We start from the raw sequence: 19,660 nt of genomic DNA on the forward strand, positions 1-19,660 counted from the left end.
CCAGAACAGACAAAACTAAGATATGGGGACAAAATGAGAACAGAGGTTACCTCTGACGGAAATGCTCTAGAATTGATTGTGGTGGAGGTTACACTGGGATACCTTTGTCAAAACTCATTGAACTGTACATTTTATTGATTGTACATTGTACCTCGATAAAAATGTTTATACTGGATCATTTGAAAATCATACAGACCCATGAAGAATATGTGGAAAATACAGAAAAGCACGAAGTAAAACCAAAAAGCACTTGCAACGACAGCCGAGGCAATCACTTTAACGGTTTCCTTTCTACAGTCATATTTTCGGGTGTTTGGGATCCTGCTATTCACGCTGCTTTGCAGCGTCTGCCCCGCGTTACTGCTTGCTCCATCTCTCCAGCTGCCGCTCCGCACCCACTCCCCACCCTTCTCCACCTCCTTCTGCACCAATGGGTTCGGACAACAGGAGGCAAAACTAGGAGATCAGAGGGCGACAGGCCAGAGAGGCCAGGGTGTTTGCTGTTGTGGCTTCCCTGCTGGGTCACCTTGGGCTGGCGATGCCCTCAACCAAAGGTGACAGCTCTTGTGGGGCGGCGGCCCTAAGGACCCTGCCCTTCCCGAGTGCGGGAACCTCCCTCTTTCCCTCGGAGCCTATTGACGTCACAGCTCTGCCGCTCCAGCCCCGGCTCTGGCAGGATTCCTGCGGTTTTCCCAAGCCCGCCCCACCTTCCGAATCAGCCCCTCGTAAGCACGCCGTCCTTGAGTCATCCTCAGTGGAGCGGGCCGTCAGTTCTCGTTCAGAGCTGACGACGCGCCGACCGCATCTTCCCGTCCGCCGTCAGCGACGGCGTCGCGGTCCCTCGGACGATCCGCTCCGACACACGTCGCTGGCCCTCCCGCCCTGCCCGGCACAGCAGCGCCGGGGTCTGCAGGCCCCGACCGAGGACGCGGCTCCAGGGCTGTCCGAGCCGGCCGCCTGCTCCCTGCCGCGTCCGCGCAGACAGGGGCCCCCCTCTGCTCCGTCGCGGCCGCTGGGACGCGTCCCCATGGCGACAGGGACGGGGCCGCGCTTCCGGCCAGCAGCAGAGGCGGAAGTCCCGCCCCCCGGCCTCCCGTGATGCCTTGCGAGGTGCAACGTAGCCGGAAGCTGGTGGCGGCAGGGTGGGCGGCCGGCGCGGCCTCGGTGCGGCTGGCGGCGCGCTCCCCTCCAGACCCCGCCCGGACCCCCGCCTGGCGCCGGCGCGCAGGATCGAGTCCGCCAGGTAAGCGCCAGCCGGAGCCCCCGACCTGGAAGCGCCCGCACTGCCCCGCAGCCCCCCGGCCGTCCAGGCCCCTCCCGGGCGGACGCCCCCGAGCCCCCGAGGCCAACCCTACCGCGGGCTCTGGACCCTCCGCGGGTCGCGGCACTGCCCCGCCGCCCCCCGGCCGTCCAGGCGCCTCCCTGGCGGACGCCCCCGAGCCCCCGAGGCCGCCCCCACCGCGGGCTCTGGACCCTCCGCGGGTCGCGGCCCTGCCCGGCCCTTCCCTCGGACCCAGGACCTGGGCGCAGCGCCCAGGCGGCCGATCTGAAGGGCTTCCGCCCCTAGGAGGTGAGGGTCCGTCTGCTCAGAGCCCTGGGCCGGCTCGGCGCTCTCCTCCCCACCCGACATCGGCGGTGGTGGGTGAAGAGGCCAGGAAGGGACTCGAACGTGTCTTTTCAGTTGACGTGGATTTGGGTAGAGCCGTGCTTCGTGTCTGCACCGCTAAACAGTTGCATCACAAACCGCTTCTGGGAAATAGCTGCTCGTTCGGCGCAGGTCCGATCGCGCCGCGGCTCTGTCTGCGATGGCGAAGACGGCAGGAACGCGGCGGGATGGTAGCTCTTGGCGGGTTGTGCGTCCCCTGGCGACCTTGCCCTGCGAGGGTCAGGAATGATCTGTCAGGAGCGAGGGCTGTGCTGGCACACAGCTGCCGGCTGCCTCGGCGGTGTCTGAGACGGAGGTTACTGTTTCTGCCTGTCTCCTGGGTGACATCCCGTGTCATCTCACACGTGGAGGAGGTTCCACCGTGAGGGCCAGTGTTTGCAGACTGACAGGTGGCTCACTTAGGGAACTAGGGAAAAGTGTCCCCATTTGGCTCAACATTTACTGGCTTTGTCCACTTGTAGAAAGAGCTGCATTGTACCATCTTGGTTTCAGGTGTTAAAACAGGAGTTCTTGGATTATTTTACAAGATAACCCATATCTGTGGTTTTGAAAGTTAGGAGGTATTTGTTTTTGTGTGTTATAGTTAGTATTTCTGAGAACTCAAGGATTCTCACATCCAAAACTGGTCACTGAGGGGAGTTCCTTATAAATCCAAGCTGGGTCGTTTATTTTTCAGGGATCTTCCCTGGCGGTTCTGCACACATTCGCTCTGCCTTCCCTTACGCAGTTAGAGATTCAAGAAGCTCACCCCACTTCTGACTCTGTTTGCCTGTGTCCTGTGGGCCGGAGCCTGAGCCTCTGAGGGTCGGCACAGCTCTGTGGAGAGAGCGCAGGGCCTGGTGTGGAGGCCTGTGCGGGGCAGGTGTGCGTCAGCCCTGCGCTCCAGCCCGCACAGGGCGCTCCTGGGGCTGCCATGAGACGAACGTGAGCAAAGGGCTTGGTAAACACAAACCCCCAGACGTCTCTCCAAGGGCGTGTTCCCTGTTTCTGCCTCTCGAGCTGTGGCTGAGCAGGCTGCTCAGCGTGAGGACGGCGTTCTACCTGCATGAGTGGTGCCAGGGCCCAGTACTGGGCAGGATTCTGCACCCAGCTGTTTGCCCTCGAGATCTGGTGGTTTCAGTAGACCCTCTGGCAGCACAGAGAACTGCAGAGCAGAGAGGAGCCTGGGGAAACTCCGGGTTTTGCTTCTGTCAATTACAGAAAGCAAACGTTTATTTCCTGACTTCAGCTAGCTTGAAAGTGGGCCCTGATGAGCATCAGGAGTCGTGGACTCCAGATCGAGCAGGTTTGGTTGTGTGGAGAGGCAGGGCTCCCCTCAGTGAATAACTTATTTCTGCATACTTAAGATTAAAGGGGAAATACACCACAGAGATCCTTCTGGGTTTTTAAAGCTGCATCTCAGTGTAAAGCTCCAACTGCACCTCAGTGGAAAGCTGGTCTCAGCAGTCGCGTTGCGTGCAGCAGCGAGCGGGTAGAGAGGTGGCAGCCTGAAAACATCCAGCAGCAGTCTGCCACTTAGAGTGTTCCAGAGGATCTGAGCTGCCCTGTGAGTTAGAGGGAGCAGCTCACGGGTTCTGTTCACGGGTGAGAGCAGGGCCTCAGAGAGGCCACACCCTCAGTTGTGGGCTGGTGACGGTAGAGGTGGCCCAGAACCCAGGTCCCATCAGAGGTGGCTTGTGCAGGACCAGTGCAGGTAATTTATGTCTGACACTGCTTGGCACCCATCCCCTTCTTCCAGCTTGAGTCTTATATCGATTTTCCTGGTCATGAGTTCAGTGGGGCACCAGTTGAAGTTGAACTTCGCCAAAGCTAGATCTGTCAAGAAGTAAGTGATTTTGGGGCCGGCCCTGTGGCTGAGTGGTTAAGTTCACGCCCTCCACTGCGGCAGCCCAGGGTTTCGCCAGTTTGGATCCTGGGCGCAGACACGGCACCACTCATCAGGCCATGCTGAGGTGGCATCCCACATGCCACAACTAGAAGGACCCACAACTGAAAAATTACACAACTATGTACTGGGGGGGCTTTGGGAGAAAAAGGAAAAATAAAATCTTAAAAAAAAAGGGGGGGGTGATAAATGATTTTTCTCTTCAGCCCGAGCCTGTGGCTGCTGCTCCCCAGCAGTGTCCCTTTGAGGCATGGGGGCAGGTCTCCTGGTCCATAGGGCACTGTCCTTGCCCTGCTGTGACTGTGCCAGCTGTCACTTCATCCCTCGTGATGGCCTCTTGGAGGACCTACCTACAGACCCCCCCGCTGACTTCACACGTCAGTCAGGACCACTTCTGCACCGTGCTGGGGGGGTGGAGGGCAGAGAACTCGAGGCCCGTATCTTCAGAGGCCATCGGCTCAGTCTGGTGTGTCACCCTTTTAGGTGGGAAGTGAGATATAGCTGCCAGTCTTTGCGTGTTTTATAGAGGCCACCCCTTGCTATGAACTTCATTAGAAGACAGGACTTTTTATAAATTGTATGTAATGCTTAAGCAAAGTGGACACCAGTAATTACGTTATTCTTAATTGCATTGCCATTGACCGGGAGCTCCAGACTCCTCTTGATTCTAGAGTGTGGGGAACAGACTCCTTCCGTAAGTGGCTCCTGACACTGCCTGCAGTGAGTAGCGGTGTTGCCCTCCAGCTTCTAAGCAGCTTAGCGGAATTTCTCTGAAACTATGTTTTGTACTGGTTTTTATACTAATTGATTTTCTTGTGAAGTAACCTATTTGTAAATTTTAAAAGTTTTTTTCCTCTTTTCTAGCATCATGGCCAGCCCGAGAACCAGGAAAGTTCTTAAAGAAGTAAGAGTGCAAGATGAAAACAATGTGAGCTTCTGCTTTCCTTTGATGCCTCTGTTAGGGTTAGCAGCCTCTCGGAAGTTGCCTACAGCCTCAGAGCCCTCCCTCCCTGTCGCTGTTGGTCCCACAGCTGTCCTCTCCTCTGCACCCTCTTGGGGCCACCCATTGGGTCTCGGGGTCCCCGAGCCCTGCCCTGAGCCGCCTGGGTGAGCCACACGTGGCCCTCTTTGCAGGTGTGTTTTGAGTGTGGTGCGTTCAACCCTCAATGGGTGAGTGTGACCTACGGCATCTGGATCTGCCTGGAGTGCTCGGGCAAACACCGAGGGCTCGGGGTGCACCTCAGGTCAGTACCCTCTGCTCAGGGCAGCAGACGTGCTCCTGCCCCTCAGGCTCCGTGGGCATCCTAAGCCATAGTCAGGGGCCTGCCGTCAGGAGCCAGGTGGCAGAAAAGCGCGGGCCACCTCACACGCCGTGTGCTCAGGTGTCAAGGCCAGGCCCTCCTGACACAGGAAGCACATGCTCCTGATTCACAGCGTGGCTGGGGTCGGGGCTCTTGGATACCTGGTACCCGATCATCACAGTCATCCTCTGGTTTCCAGCTTCGTGCGCTCTGTTACTATGGACAAGTGGAAGGACATTGAGCTCGAGAAGATGAAGGCCGGAGGGAATGCAAAGTTCCGAGAGTTCCTGGAGTCTCAGGAGGACTACGACCCTTGCTGGTCCCTGCAGGATAAGTACAGCAGCAGGGCCGCCGCCCTCTTCAGGGACAAGGTGAGGACAGGCAGCCAGCAGGGGCCAGGCTGCTCTGTCCATTGGCGGCCTTAGTGGTTCCAGGAGTTGGGGTTCTTCTGTGGGCTCTGCCACCATGGAGGCTATGTGCAGTCCCCGTACAGACAGTTGTGTGGCCCTGTCCTGTCCAGGCAAGGGGAAGCAGGTGCCTGTCGTTGGCAGGGGTGGAGGACGAGCCTTCCTCCCCAACATTTGGGACAGTGTCACGTCCAAGTGCCTTTTTACATCTTGGGTAAAACTCCTGAGAACACAGCACCTGCTGGTGCCGTCATTTGAGGGACAGAGGGGTGGGTCCCAGGCGTTTGGGGTTGGAGCCGCTGACCAAGAGCTCACCGGCACTGCTGTTCACCACAGCCAGAGTGAGACCCAGCCTCAGTGATCACTCGTGGCAGAGACCCCAGCCCACAGCCACCGAGGCTGGAGGGGCTGCATGCAGGGTGCGTGAGAGTGTGCTAGAGTGGACAGCGTCTGTGGCTGCCCCGCACAGTTCTGGGCTCTCTAACCCGTGTCCCCTTGGCAGGTAGCCACTCTGGCCGAAGGTAGAGAATGGTCTCTGGAGTCATCGCCTGCCCAGAACTGGACTCCACCCCAGCCCAAGACGCTGCCGTCCACCGCCCACCGGTAGCTCTCCGCTGGCCCGCTAGTCGGGCTCTGTGCTGTTCTCAGCCTGGCTCTGATCTTAGTTATAGCTCAGGATCCCCGGGGTGTCGTGGTATTGGTTCTAATTTTGAGCTGTTCCCAGAAATCAGTGGGAAAAACAACTTTATAGGTTGCTGAAACAATAACAAGTTTTCAGTAAAAATTCAACCAATAAAGACACATCTAAAACAGAACATATTATCTGCCCGCTTCTCAGATGTTAGCCCAGTGCAGGTCCTTCCAGACACGTACCGCTGATGCATGCAGCTCTGTGAGACGTGGCCTGGCTGGGGTTGCCACCTCCCCAGAGCATAGGCACACTGTGGGCGAGCTGATCCCCACGGTGAGTGTCCTCTGTCCTCGCACATTGGAGGCTGGTGTTCTGGGGTGACCACTCAGAGAAGGCTCCTCGTCTATGCCAGGGGTACCCAGCGGCCCTCCCTTTGTCCCCCTGCTCCCCTTGCATTTTGTGTCAAGGTGTCCTTGTTGGAAGGTCTCCAGACCAGTACCATGTGCTTGTTCTGGCCTCGGTCCTCCCAGCCTCTCCAGGGCCTCCGTGCTGGCACAAGCAGGCAAGGAGCCGCTGTGAGGCTTGGTGCCTCTGCATGCTTCTTGCTGGTGTCAGCTGCCGGGCCTGAGCCCCCTGCCAGACAGAGCTGGAGGCTGGCCTGCCGGGAGCTTTGTTCTCAGAGGAGCCCAGGGGTGACCAGGTGGATGAGACAAGCACTTCCCCGAGACCCGCCTGGTTCCCGCAGGCGTCTCCCCTTCCCCGTCCTTTGGCCTCACCAACTGTTGACTCTGATTTCAGAGCCTCTGGCCAGCCGCAGAACTCAACCTCCTCTTCAGACAAGGCTTTTGAAGACTGGCTGAACGACGACCTCGGCTCCTACCAAGGGTAAGGCCTCGAGGTCGGCGGGGGGCTTGGGAGGACGTGGGGGCTGCACTCTGGGCAGACTCGACCGTGGAGGGTGTCGGGGGGGCCTCAGGAGGGCGTGGGGGGGTACTCTGGGCAGACCTGGACTTGGAGGGTTGTGTGGGGCGGGGCTTAAGAGGATGTGCTGGGTGCAGGGTCAGCGTGTTTGCAGGCCTGCGTGCCTCAGCCCTGGGCCAGCCCAGGTTTGAAGAGGGGTCGTAAGTCGAGAGAAACGCTAACATTTAGAAGGAAGAGAGAATGCATTTTCTTTGAATCTCTCTGGCCTGTGAATGTGTTTTTGTCCCTCGAGCCATCAGATTAAACTGTTTTGGTGCTTTTTGCTGTTACTCTGGTTGTTGGCTTTGTGTCTTGCTGGGGCTCCTCTGGCTAGACGCAGCAGGAGGGTGTAAAGAGCGGAGGAAGGCCTGCCTCCTGTGTGCGGCTGGACCATGGGCAGCACAGCGTCCTGTGCGAGGGGGAGTCGCTACGGCCTTCAGAGGGCCCCTCGGGGCGGCTGGCCATCCACGCCTCTGTCCTGGGCTCTGGGCACCTCCCACACCCGTGGCTTTTAGCTGCTGCTTGTGTTTCCATCAGGGCCACGGAGAACCGCTACGTGGGGTTTGGGAACACAGTGCCGCCTCCGAAGAGAGAAGACGACTTCCTCAACAGTGCCATGTCGTCCCTGTACTCGGTGAGGGCACACAGGTCCTGAGGGGGTGTGTGTGTGTATCCGTGCGTGTGTGCATGTGCGTGTGTCCCATGCCAACCCCCAGGGGCCTCCCAGCGTCGCAGACAGGCTGGGCCCAGTGGGGCAGTGCTGGGCTGCTCTAGGAAAGCGTGCTGCTTGTTCTGGTTGAGGCCCCTCTCCCTCTCTTTCACTGAAACTATATGTGGCTCCCATTATTCAGATCCCATGTGTGTTCAGTCGTCTGCCCGCTTTGGTTACAAGTATGTCTTTCAAATTTATTGAGGGGCGTATCCTCTAAAGCACTAAAGTTCTGCCTGGAAGCTGCCTGGCCGCCCTCTCCTGGGAGAGCACTGGGCACAGCCAGCAGCTGATCCTGCCTTGCCTCCTGGCTGATTCTCAGTGCCGCTCTTAGCCAGCTCCTGAGGACGAGATTCCAGGGGCAGAGGCGAAGTGCTTGGCGGTAGCACGGGCCCTGGCGCCCTTTGGGGATGGTGCCCTTGGCTACGCGTGCACATCCCTACCTGCGTCGCCGCTCCAGTCAAACCATCATTTTCCAAGCAGACTTTCTGTTTCTTTAGAATGCTTTTTATTCATCGCAGCATCATCCGTGACCCCGAGAAGCGCAGACCGCCTGAGGGTCTGCCTGGGGAGGGGGTCAGGTGACAGCTGGTGTGTCGTCTGGGTGCTGTGTGTGTAGAGGCGAGGAGGGCTCTTGTGCTAGTAGGGTGGGTCTCCCGCAGTCCGAGTCAGCAAGGAGGTGCAGAAGAGGGGCGTGCGTGTGAGAGGTGACACTGCACTGCGCATGCCGCATGTGCGGGGAGGAGACTGGGAGGAAGCAGTCACGTCTCCGGGCCGTGGACTCAGGTCCTGACTTAGGTGTGATGGGAGGTCCTCTTTCACCCCTGTACGTTTATTGTTCCAAAGATGAATGAACTTCTCGCTCAAAAATTGTTGAAAACTCTCTTTACCCCTGAGGCGCCCCGGGCTGGCTCTCCGGAGCTCCAGGTCTTGGGCAGCTGGAACAAGCCAGCTGGAGCCCTGGAACCTGAGGTTGCACCCTCACAGTCGTTGAATCTTCTCCAGGGAAAAAAGGCAAATCTTTAGTTTGAAACCTTCTGTGTGGGAGTTTATTTTAAAACAGTCCCCACCCCCGTGGAGGAATGTAGTCTTTTCACGTCCCCACGTCCCCATCCAGGAATGTAGTCTTTCCACGTCCCCACGCCCCCATCCAGGAAGGTAGTCTTTCACGTCCCCACGTCCCCCTGCTGTGGATCTTTAATTCTTAGTGAAGGACTGAACGGGACTGTCTCCCATGGTGAGGTCTGTCTCTTTTCCTTTGGAGGAAGAAGCGACGTTGGGTTTAAACGAGACGTTCATGGCTCTAAATAGCTTTAATTGATTTTGGAGGCTTAGGAGAACACAGCCTCACACTTAGAAGAGAATGGGTTGCAGTGACCCGTAACCAGCCTCACAGTCTTGTGTGTCTGGAGTGGGCACCAGCATGGCACTGGACTCCTGACCCCTCAGAGGGGAGGCGGGAGGGTGGAGGGCAGCAGGAGGAGCAGGCCCAGGCTTGAGATGGAGGCTCTGGGGCTGGGGCCAGCGGTCCCACCCTGTGGTCCAGGCCTGGCTCTTCCGAGTCCCTCCTGTTGGGGGCCGAGGATGGTCCTGATGGGGTGGTGGTGCAGGGACGGGTGCATGGTGTCCAGGCGTGCCTGTTGCAGGAATGCTCACTCTGTGTGGAGAGTGGATCTGTGAGCTGCTGTAGGGCCCTCTGCGGGCATCCAGACCCTCCTTTGCCAGGTGACGGCGCAGCAGGTCAGAAAGGCCCCTCCCTGGGCAGCGGCATGTGGAGCCTTGACATGGCTTCTCTGTTCTTCCTTTCAGGGCTGGAGCAGTTTCACCATGGGAGCGAGCAAGTTTGCTTCAGCAGCTAAGGAGGGCGTGAGTAGCTCATCCCAACATGCCACCAGGCCCCGTGGGACCCACCAGGCTGTGCTGGCTGGTATCTGGGAGCAGGAGAAGGGTCTTGAAGGGTCTCTGACCAAGGGGTGGTGGGTGTTCAGAGGCCATGAGCCTTCCCTCCCGTGTTCAGGGCTGCACGCCCACCTGTGCCAAGGGACTCTTGGTTTCTGGCCCTTCGAGCTGCCCTCAGCCAGAGCTCCCAGGGTCATGGAGGAGCCTCAAGGCCGCGTAGAGGGTCTCTGCTTTCATAGCGGGTTTCATAGTTTGTCTGTGTGTCAGAGGCTCAGCAGGCTCTAGAAGAAAGAGGCGCTGTGTTGAGCTGGGGGCAGAACGTGACCCGGACTTGCCCTCCCTGCAGTGTTGACCGGGCCCCCACTTAGGCCGAGTGAAGCAGGTGGTGGCCCTGTGGCCCCTTGAGTCTCTCCTGGGTGCTGGGTCTCCAGAGCAGAGTTCTTTCTCTCTCACCCTTGCCTGTTCAGCCCGAGGCCAGGGGAGGATTTGGGGGTTTTGTCAGGACAGACAGTGGAGAGTGGGAACATACCTGGCCTCCTGGCAGCAACCTGGACAAGTGCCAGGCGGAAAGGAACAGCCAGAAACTGTATGGGGATGTCAGCCTGGAGGGAGACAGCCTGCAGGGGAGACCGCAAGCCGGCCGTGTGGCCATGGTTGTGAGAGGAAGGTGAGAGAAGAGGGGGAGCCCAGAGCAGGGACAGGAGGCTGCCTGGTGAGTGACCCAGAGCAGACAGACCCTGAAGGTCAGGACAGGAGCCTTCTGAGGGCTGGAGCCAGGGAGCCGTGGGCCAGCCGGGTGCCTGCAGCCGCCCCCACGTCCAGCGGAAACCACCGAGTTGGCTCTGGGCTGGAGTAAAGCCTCAGGGAACATTTCTCAGGGGCACCCCTGGGCCTGCCCCCACCCCCCTCAGGCCGTGCAGGGTGGAGGGGAGGCCCAGAGAGGTTTGGCAGCCCGGCCCTGGGAGGAGCCTGGTGCTGAGGGGCTCAGCTGCCGTGGCACTGCTGTCGTGTGGTCCCCTACCACGTGGCCTCTGCTGGCTTTCTCTGGAGCCTGGTCTCTGAAGGAGGGTGTGGCTGGGGTGTCCATGCACCTTCAAGCTGGAATATCACGGCCAGGCATTTTTCTTCTTCAGTTGTTATAAAGGTGACTGGGGTGCCAGGTAGAGACGAGCAGCGTGACTGGCCTGTTGAGCACCAAGTGGGAGGTGGTGTGGGCACGGTCGTGAGAAAGCCCAGTGAAGACGGGGTTGGGTGGCCACCTCTGCGCTGGTGGTTTACAGGGCCCCCACTGCTCAGGGTGGGGAAGTTGGAGTTGGGCCGGCTTGCCGGCCCTGGGTGCTGCACGGGTGCTCTCGTCCGGTGGCCTCCCTCCAGCGGGGACCTGGTGCTGTGGGCAGCTTTGCCGGGCCCCTCGGAGCTGCTGCAGGGTGAGCGCTGGTGCCTCGCGGCCGTCGGGACCCAGACCTGGGACTGAGTGTCTGAGCCCCGTGGAAATACAGCTTGGTGGCCAGAGTCAGGACGGTTGATCACAAGGCGTTGTCTTTGCTTTTCCTTTCAGGCCACAAAATTTGGATCCCAAGCAAGTCAAAAGGTAACAGAGGAAGCTTCCGCACCCCGTGTTCTGTTAAAACTCCCAGCGAGATGTCCCGTTGGTGTCTGGACCCTGCCTGGTCTGCCCTCCGTGGGCTGTGTGCTCGGGAGGGACATGGCCGTGTGCAGCCTGGACTTGGACCGGCCTGTGCGTGTGCACCCGTCCCCCAAGCTCGCACATCAGTGGGCGTCACCTCAGGTGCCCATGGGCTTAGCAGGTGGCGTAGGAGGCTGTACCTGCCTAGGGTCTGCTCCCGCTGTCCATTGCAGCCTGTGAAGGAGCAGGCAGGCACACTGTGGGTGGGACGAGGGCTCTGTGTTGTGTGTGTGGCAGCCGCAGGCGGGCTGAGCCGGCCCAGTGCCCTCCATCCTGGTCAGTGCTGCTCTCAGAGGTGGCTGGCTCAGGCCTTGGTGTTTGTTGTTTCTTCAAATCCTGGTCAGTCGCCAAGCAGTCCCCACGTGGTGCCAGACCCTGGGCCGGCCCGTCCTCCTGGCGCTGGGCGTCAGTGCTCACGTGGAGGCTATCCCGGCCACTCGAGCCCTGCCCTCACCCCCAGGGAGGGAGCTGGGTTCTCCAGGGGCTCGGAGCACTGCCCATCTGTGGCGACATTTCACCCAACCCCACTCAGGAGCCTCTTCTTTGCTTTTATCTCTGAGCCCCCATTTCAGCTCCTGAATCACGCATGCCCCCTCCTGCGGTTCTGGAAAGTGGTCAGGTGGGAGTGGAAGGTGGTCAGGTTCAGTAGCCGTGAATGGGCTCCAGGGTCGTTTTTGGGGACCCCTGTTGGGGCGATGCTGTGAGAAACAAGACACTGGTCAAGCGTGCCGAGATGCTTCTGGGTTGTTGTGAGATGCTGCTCCTACCGCCTTGCTTTTTCTCTCTCTCTTTCCCCCAACCCGTCTCCCTATGCCGTCTGGGTAAAGTTTTGGGGTCCCAAGCAGCAGCCGGAGCTGGTAAGGCCCCGCGTCTGCTCTTGCGCGTGTCTCTGCTCGGTGCGTGCTTTGCTCTGTGGCGTCCCGCCTGCCGTGGCCTGTCTTGTGTCAGCGCTTTTGTGTGCGCACACTCAGCGCCTCTCACCGGCTGTCCACGGTGCTCAGGGATCCGAGTCTCGGGCAGGAGACACAGGATCCGGCGCCCGGGGGTGCTGCTCCTCCAGGGGCACTGATGGGCCCGGGGCACCTGGGCTACTTGGTGTGATTTTCACTTTGTTTTAATTATCTTGAGCCACATAATCTGAAGGAGTTTTATCCCAGTGGGAGGTCCTGACACCCATGTGGTGAGCCCGTCTCACTGTCCCATGCTGCCCCCCACCTGAGCACTGTGCCAGCCTTGGTTGGTCCCCCAGCTCTGTCCCCGTCCCTCCAAGCTAGCTCCTTGCAGGCCTGCTGGAGGCTGGTGGGGCCTGAACCACTCCAAGGACTGAGGATGCACCCGTCTGCATCCTGGGGCGCCATGTGACCTGCTGTCAGCACCTGGCTGTCCTTACGCCAGACCACCTGGGATCTGACGGGAAGCTCCTGGAGGTGGCCGCCAGGCAGGGCAGACTCCCGGGGGCTTGCTGCCATCCCCAGACCCCTTTTTGTGAGCACATATGCCAGGGGCAGCTGTCTCCAGCCTCCGTGCAGCCAGGCTGCCCAGACACTTCTGTGCAGCCACCTCAGGTGCCGCAGCCGCTGCAGGAGCCTGGGGTGTCCCGTGTGCTGCCCACCCTCCGCTGCCTTCCCTCTGTTGGCACAGCTTGTGGCCGCTGCGCCAGTGCATGTGCTGGGAGGAGCGTGCCGCACGAGGAGCTCACGTGACTTCCCTCTCATCGCATCCTTCCTTCAAACAGGCTTCCGAGTTGGGCCACAGTCTAAACGAGAGCGTCCTGAGACCCGCCCAGGAGAAGGTGAGGCGGCCCCCGCCAGGGGCTGAGTGCTCCACTGGGTGTTCCTCGTGCCTCCCCAGGTGGCCCCCGTTTCCGGGCGCAGCTGAGCTCAGGTGCTTTTGTTCAGAGGCTCTGACTCCCACGGGCTCCCTGTGTTCCCGCAGGCTCCCATCCCGGCCTCAGCGAGGCCTGGCCTTGCACTCTGCTCCTCGGGGTGGGGGGTCCTCTCCTCCCACAGGGCTGGTTGGGACCCGGCCCTCCCTAGCACGCCCGCTACAGTGCACAGAGTGCTCAGACTGGACAGGACAGGCTCTTGAGGGGCGGGGGCCTTTGGGATCAGTGCCAGCCTGTCCTCTGAGGGTTGTGGGTGAGGCAGAGAACACCGGGAGAAGATGCTGCGTTAGACCAGCCCAGGCGCTGGCTGTCGTTGGCCCTGACTCCTCTCAGTTCTGGGGTGACAGGTTCCTGTGACACAGCTGCTGCCGCGACCCTTCTCAGCCTGCATGTCCTCTCAGGGTTGGGCTGCTGTGGGGCTTCTGGCCTCAGCTAACACTGCTGTTTCAATCCTTGTAGGTGAAGGAGGGAAAGATTTTTGATGATGTGTCCAGTGGGGTCTCTCAGTTGGCGTCTAAGGTAGGGCAGGCCCCGCTTGACGTGCGGGCGCAGCTGGAAGCCAGTCTCCATATTCCAGGGCCCCTGGAACCGAGAGCAGGCAGGGGCCTGGGGGCTTCATGCCCCAGTCACTTCTGTGGCCCGGCATCCTCTGAGACGTGAGGAGGGTCAGGTAGATGCTCTGGTGCCGACAGCTGGAGGAATATGGAAACAGCTTGACGAGGGCCTGTCACAGCCACTAACCTGTCGCTTCTTTTCCTTTTGCCCTGTCTTGCTGCCGCTGATCTCTCCCTGGTGAGTGCTGGCCTCTCAGTGTGCTTGGGAACGGCCCGCCGTCTCTGCCTTAAAGCCGGGGCTGGGGTGTGCATGTCACCCTGCTCCCAGTGCGAGGCTCTCTGGGTGGGAGGAGGCCCGCGGGGACTCCGTGTGCCTGCCGGGAGCTTCACTCGCAACTCGCCTCATTCGGGTTGAGCTCCTGAGGGCTGCAGCCTCACTTCCACATGGGTGCCTGCCCACCCCAGCAGACCCTGCTGGAGGCAGGGTGCCTGGGCCCTGCTGTGTCGCGTTTCCAAGCTTCACTAGGCCTCAGCAGGATGCCGTGGGCGTGCTCGGGTCAACCGCCACTGAGCTGCCTCCTCCCGTCTCCTTGCAGGTCCAGGGAGTTGGCAGTAGGGGATGGCGGGATGTGACCACTTTTTTTTCTGGGAGAGCGGAGGACCCCTCGGACAGGTATGCCAGGCCCCCTGTCCTGACGTGGGCCTCCCTTCCCCAGGCTCTTCCTGCGGGGTCTCTGGGAGGCAGTTGCCTGGGGGACAGGTGTATCATGCCCCAAGGGTTCAGGGGTCATAGTGCAAAAGCCCTGAGGCCTCTAGAGGTGCAGAGAGGACGGCTGGTGTCTTTTCCTCTTCCACTTTGACCCTGGCAGGAACTCCCACTGCCCAGGGCTGGGGGGCAGCCAGCTCTGAGCCCACTGTCTCCTGGAATCTGGGCAAGTGGGGCGGTGTCTGCTCTTAGGGCTGGTGCTGGCCCTTTCTGCTGGAAGCGCCATTGGCTGGCTTTCTCCTTCTCTGACCCCACAGGTGGGACCCTGGGGATGTGATGGGGAGACGGCCGCAGGCTGGGTGTGGAGCAGTGGCCTCTGGGGCTGGCCGTGGTGGGCACTGGGATACGTCTCCATGCTTGTGGCAGAGTGCCACGCCACCCTTTCCGACATGATGTCTGGCATTTTAAATGGTGTGACTGCAGCTCTGGCGGGCTCAGCTCAGCTCAGGGGCTCTCTGAGGGCAGCCTGCATCCCCAGCTGATTCTCTCAGCAGTGTGGATGAGGCCCAAGAGCGCTGGGTTTGTTTTTCTTCCTTAATGGTTGCAGAAAACCGATGTTTTATGTTTTCCTTCAGACATTCTCTATTTTGGGTGGGACTGATGGAGTGTGGGTCTGGTGGCAGGAGGCCTGTTTGACTCTTTCCAGCAGGTCCATGCCCTCAGCTCCATGGCGGAGCTGCGCTGAGGCCTGGTTCCTCTGCCCTAGAACAGGAAGAACAACTCCCAGACCCTGAGAGGCCTGGCCGAGCGCTCTGGGCCTGGGGTTGTGGAGCTGGGGGCCTCAGGTCTGAGCTCTCTCTCGGGAGATGCTGATGCAGAGCAAAGGCCCGGTGGCTCGGGAGGCACTGCCCCGTTGGTCTCCTGGTTTTGTGAGGCAGCTGTTCAGAGTCCCCCTCTCTTTTCAAGACCCCCGGAGGGCCAGAGCTACCAGAACAGTGGTGGGGACAACTGCCAGAACAGCTCCATCGACCAGAGCTTCTGGGAGACCTTCGGGAGTGCCGACCCCTCCAGGGCGCACAGGTCCCCGAGCAGCGACAGCTGGACGTGCGCTGACGCCTCGGCCGAGAAGAGGAGCTCGGACAGCTGGGACGTGTGGGGCTCAGGCTCCGCATCCAACAACAAGAACAGCGACCACAGCGACGGTGGGGAGGCCTGGGCGGGTGGCGGGGAGAGCAGAGCCAAGACCGCCAAGAAGGTGGCGCCGCCACCAACAGCGCTGGTGGACGAGGGCTGGGACAACCAGGACTGGTAGGCCCTTCGCGCCCCAGCCCCTGGGGCCCCCGTCTTGTCTGCACTTTGCCCTCCTCCAGCCTCATCTGTTTGACCCAAGAGGCAGCAGCGGTGTGTGAAGACAGCCCCTCGGGCGGGGCCCTGGGGCCCATGCTGCCTGCCGAGTGGGAGCAGGCGCTCACGTCACGGGGCAGAGGCCATCCTGTGTCTTGCATCTGTGTCCCTGCTCTCCTGGGATTCTGGGGTAGCTCTTGGGCCCTGGGGCCAGGCCCCATTGAGGGCCGGACCCCTGCTGCTGCGGGAGGACGTACGTGCTCACTAATAAACCCCGCAGCCGCGGTGTCAGGAATGAGAGTGCATTCTGGAAGGGGCTTTGACTCCGTGTTCCCTCTGGTTCTCTTTCTCTTTGAGGAAGACGCCTGGGGTTTTAGAGATGGAGATAGAGCAGCACCAGAGCTTGCACCACTGTTTGCCCCGCCCTGGAACCCCGCCCCCACCAGCCTGTGCCCTCTGCATGCTGGGAAGCTGGCTGTGACTCACCCAGGGGCTCTCCCTCATCCGCCCGTCCAGTCCTGCATAAGCGGCCGCACGCACAACCCAGTGGGCTCCACCTCACACTGGACACCTGAGCCTGTTGGCAGTGCTTCAACTCAGCCGTGCCTGTCGGAGCTGATGGTGGCACCTGCCAGGGATGCCCGTGCAGCTCAGAAACGTGGAAATAAGATTCCAGTGTGGTTAGGAAGGAAGGAAGGCCCTGAGTGCCCTCCAAGCCCGAGTCAGTCCCCAACCAGGTCTGGGGGGCCGTACTGGCAGGGTACGCTCATTGAGGAGCAGTGTGGGGCCTTTGCCCAGGCAGGGGCCTCTGCCATGCCGCTCCGGTGTGTCTGCCTGTTGGTGTTTTGAGGTGTGTGCCAGTAAACCAGTAGTCCCCGTGATGCCAAGTCTTTCTGGCAGTGGGAGTGTGGGGGGAGTTTGCATCAGGCCGGTCACCACCACTCCTGTCCTTGCTGGCATTTAGCTGCCACACAGCACTGTCCTTCCTCTGCTGGCCCTCTGTTCTTGCACTGTTGGGGGGAGCTCACCATCCACCCAGAGCCCACTTGGCTGTGAGCCACCGCTGCTGGCCACCCCTCCCTGTGGTCGACCCAGCATGTGACAAGGCCATGGTCAGTTTTCTGTCCCCGCACCCACTTTTGCTGACCCTTGTGGCACCGTCAGCCAAGTTTTGACTGGGCATTGTATGTACCTGTGGCCTCCTGTATGGTTTATTTGTGTGGGACGTGCCTGTTCCCTGCCCTGGGCTGGTGGCCGCTGTTCCGTGGACAGGCCCCTCTCCCCACATGGGTGCCCGCCCTCAGATGGCCGTGTAGCCCAGGAGCAGCCAGGTCACAGCGTGTGTTGGTCTGCAGCACAACCCTGAGCCAGAAGTGACAGATGGGCCTGCATGGGACAGCCCTGCACCACAGCTCTCCTTTTAGGAGGGCGCCCCCAGAGGGGAGCGGATGCCTGGTGCAGAGCACTTGTGCCTTTGGTGGCCACTTGAGGGTCTCGGTCGTTGGACCAGCAGCCTGCTGCACTTGGGTCTGAGGTCAGAGATCAGGTCTAGGGTGATGAGAAGCCCCAGGTCAGACCAAGAGCCAAACCCACAGTTAGTCCGCCAGCTGGGGACCAAGGGTTGTGGAGTGCAGGTGCTCAGGAGAGCTGAGCCAGAGGTGAGGGTGCTCACCAGCCGACGTTTTCTCCCTGGAGCGGGGACTCTGAATGTGGCCGCTGCAGGCCTTCTGCCTGGGGTCAGCGCCCAGCAGGACGAGGATGTGCGGTCCCATGTTTCTGTACCAGGGCTGCCTGTCAGGGTGGAAGCTCACACGGGTCTTCTGCTCTCAGCTCTGGAGGCTTCCGTGGCGTTGGGGCAGTTTTCTCTTGTCCCTTCGGGCCCAAGAGGCCACATTAAGTTGGGAGTCTGTCTGCATGGGAGCCCCCTCCCATGCCAAGTGCAGTGATTACAAGGACTGTGTTCCGAGTTCTTAGGCTCGTGCCCATAGCGCGTCTGCTCTCCACGTCTGCTTCTGGAATGCTCGGATGTGGTGGTCAGAGACCACTCACCAGCAAAGGACAGACACCCTTGCTCTGCAGGTGCTGTCCGAGGTGGGGCCCAGGACAGGTGCGAGGACTTCTCTCTGCTGCGTTGCGTGCATGGGCCTGAGTGTCCAGTTCCCCCTCCTGCACAGGGACGTGTGTCACAATAAAGTGTGTGGGAACACAGATGGTTTGGCGAGCCCCTGAGGAGCCGTTTCCAGCCTGGGTGCGGGTGGGGGGCAGGCCAGGTGCCCATGGAGCTCCCATGGGTGCAGGCCAGGCGCTCGCAGGGAGAGCAGAAAGGTCTCAGTGGGCATCTGCCTGGGACCTGGGGCTGGGCAGTGACTCCTTGATGGGTGGGCCAGCAGAGAGGCTCACCTGGGCCTGGGTGGAGACACCCCAGCCCCCGTGTGTGGGGCCACCAGCAGGCTGCCTGGGCTCTGTGCCCTCCACCTGAGCCTACATCCTGAAGCCACCTGCTGGAGGAAAGGTGGCCGGGAGAGGCAAGTGGGGGTTGTCCTGCCTGGGCAGTGTGGGGCGGGTGAGCTGAGGCTGGACAGGTGAAGGCAGTGGTCCTGAGTAGGGAGGCAGGTCCAGGTTGGGTGTGGCCCCGGTGGGAAGGCAGGTCCTGGAGTCTATTGGCTGAATCTCAGTTGGTCCCACCCACCTGTGCTTGCCAGCCGGGCCTCTGCCTCGGGCCAGCTGGGTAGGAGAATAGACCATGGACCATGAGGCTGCCGTCCCGCCCAGGCTCCAGCTCCAGGAGGCCGGGCTGATCTGTGACCAGCATGTTTACCACCAGTTCAGGCCTATCAGCCAGTCTCTACCATCTGTGTGCCCCAGGCTCCTTGGCTAAGGTACCAGGACTGACCTTGCCCAGCTTCACATCCCATTTTGGAATGGGGGTGATGTGAGCCGGCCAGGATGCTGGCTGCTGTGTCGCTTTGGGAAGGATGACAGGACTCTTGCTGAGCAAGAGGCAGCACCTGGCTCTGACCTGTCCTTTCTCAAGCTGGGCCCCTGGGCAGCTTGGGCCCCAGCACTGCTAGGTGGTCTTGGAGGCTGTGGGGGCGTCACGGGCATCAAGTGCCTTCTGGGTGCAGGGGCCCTGGGCACATGGATGAGGAGCTGATGGGGCCCAGCCAAGAGCACCGAGGACCTGACTGGCTTGCATCTGTGGAGGGCGGCGCCTCAGTGATGTGTGTGAGTGCACACACGTGCCCGGAGTGGCTGTGAGCCTGAATGGACACACGTATCCGCTGTGTGAGTGTGGGAGTCCACCAGACCAGGCGCCCTCTGCTGGCCACAGCTCGGGTCTGTAGGGCCCAATGGCTCGGCTGGGGCACAGGTACCAGGACGCCCAGCAGTCAGCGTCCACCAGCTCTGCAGCATCTTAGCGTCCAGGCTCCAGACCTCAGGCTCGGGCGGCTCTCGGGACACGGCAAGTGGAGAAGCTCCTTTTGCCCCGGGGTCCTCATGGGGCAGAGGGTCTGAGGCCCTTTCCCTCCACAGGAGCGCCACCTGCCAGGGCGAGTGCTGGCTCAGACACAGGCAGGACAGGGGAAGGAGGGGCACTCCAAGGGGCCTGGGACCTGGACCTCCACCAGCAACGTTCCCAGCCCTCAAGGTGGTGGACTGGATGCAGGGGCAAAGTGGTGGAACAGGCTGGATCCTGCAGCCTGCCCTATGGGGGAGGCGGCTGGGGACAAGAGCTCCTGCGGGAGTCCAGGAAGGAAGGACCACCCCCCAGCAACATCCAGCCCCACCTTCTCAGCCCACCGACCCCTCCCAGCCTCCAGTGAATGGGATATCTGGACTACGACCTGCACTGCCCGCCAGCAGCTGGAGGTCCTGTGCAGTGCCCGCCTCCCCAGGAGTGCTTCTGCCTCAGGAAGCTGCCCCAGAGCAGGGCCAGAGGGGCCCCAGCAGCCTCTTGGGCAGGAGCGGGTACCCAAGGGTCTGGTGGGGGCAGGGGCAGGAGGGGGTCTGAGTCAGGGTCAGTAG

At 60.7% G+C, this 19,660-nt stretch overlaps 1 protein-coding gene across 21 annotated transcripts; it reads left to right on the forward strand.

Moving 5' to 3' along the window:
- The first annotated feature begins 637 nt into the window (after nucleotides 1-637).
- ARFGAP1 (ADP ribosylation factor GTPase activating protein 1) lies at nucleotides 638-15,934 on the forward strand. 21 transcript variants are annotated; one of them, XM_023626907.2, is made up of 14 exons: nucleotides 728-1,243; nucleotides 4,416-4,455; nucleotides 4,686-4,795; nucleotides 5,052-5,223; nucleotides 5,762-5,862; nucleotides 6,689-6,775; nucleotides 7,388-7,484; nucleotides 9,369-9,425; nucleotides 11,017-11,049; nucleotides 11,973-12,002; nucleotides 12,881-12,937; nucleotides 13,490-13,549; nucleotides 14,181-14,257; nucleotides 15,257-15,934. In XM_023626907.2, exons 2-14 carry the CDS (start codon nucleotides 4,420-4,422, stop codon nucleotides 15,600-15,602), a joined length of 1,263 nt encoding a protein of 420 aa, XP_023482675.1. In that variant the 5' UTR covers nucleotides 728-1,243; nucleotides 4,416-4,419; the 3' UTR covers nucleotides 15,603-15,934. The 21 variants fall into 21 exon arrangements, with proteins under 21 accessions (XP_023482679.1, XP_023482677.1, XP_070104047.1 ...); XM_023626905.2 differs by having other exon boundaries at nucleotides 754-1,243; nucleotides 4,416-4,479; XM_023626906.2 differs by having other exon boundaries at nucleotides 754-1,243; nucleotides 4,416-4,479; nucleotides 14,187-14,257.
- Nucleotides 15,935-19,660: the final 3,726 nt, after the last annotated feature.

The sequence above is a fragment of the Equus caballus genome, chromosome 22 (genome assembly GCF_041296265.1).
Source record: "Equus caballus isolate H_3958 breed thoroughbred chromosome 22, TB-T2T, whole genome shotgun sequence".
Lineage (NCBI taxonomy): Eukaryota > Metazoa > Chordata > Mammalia > Perissodactyla > Equidae > Equus > Equus caballus.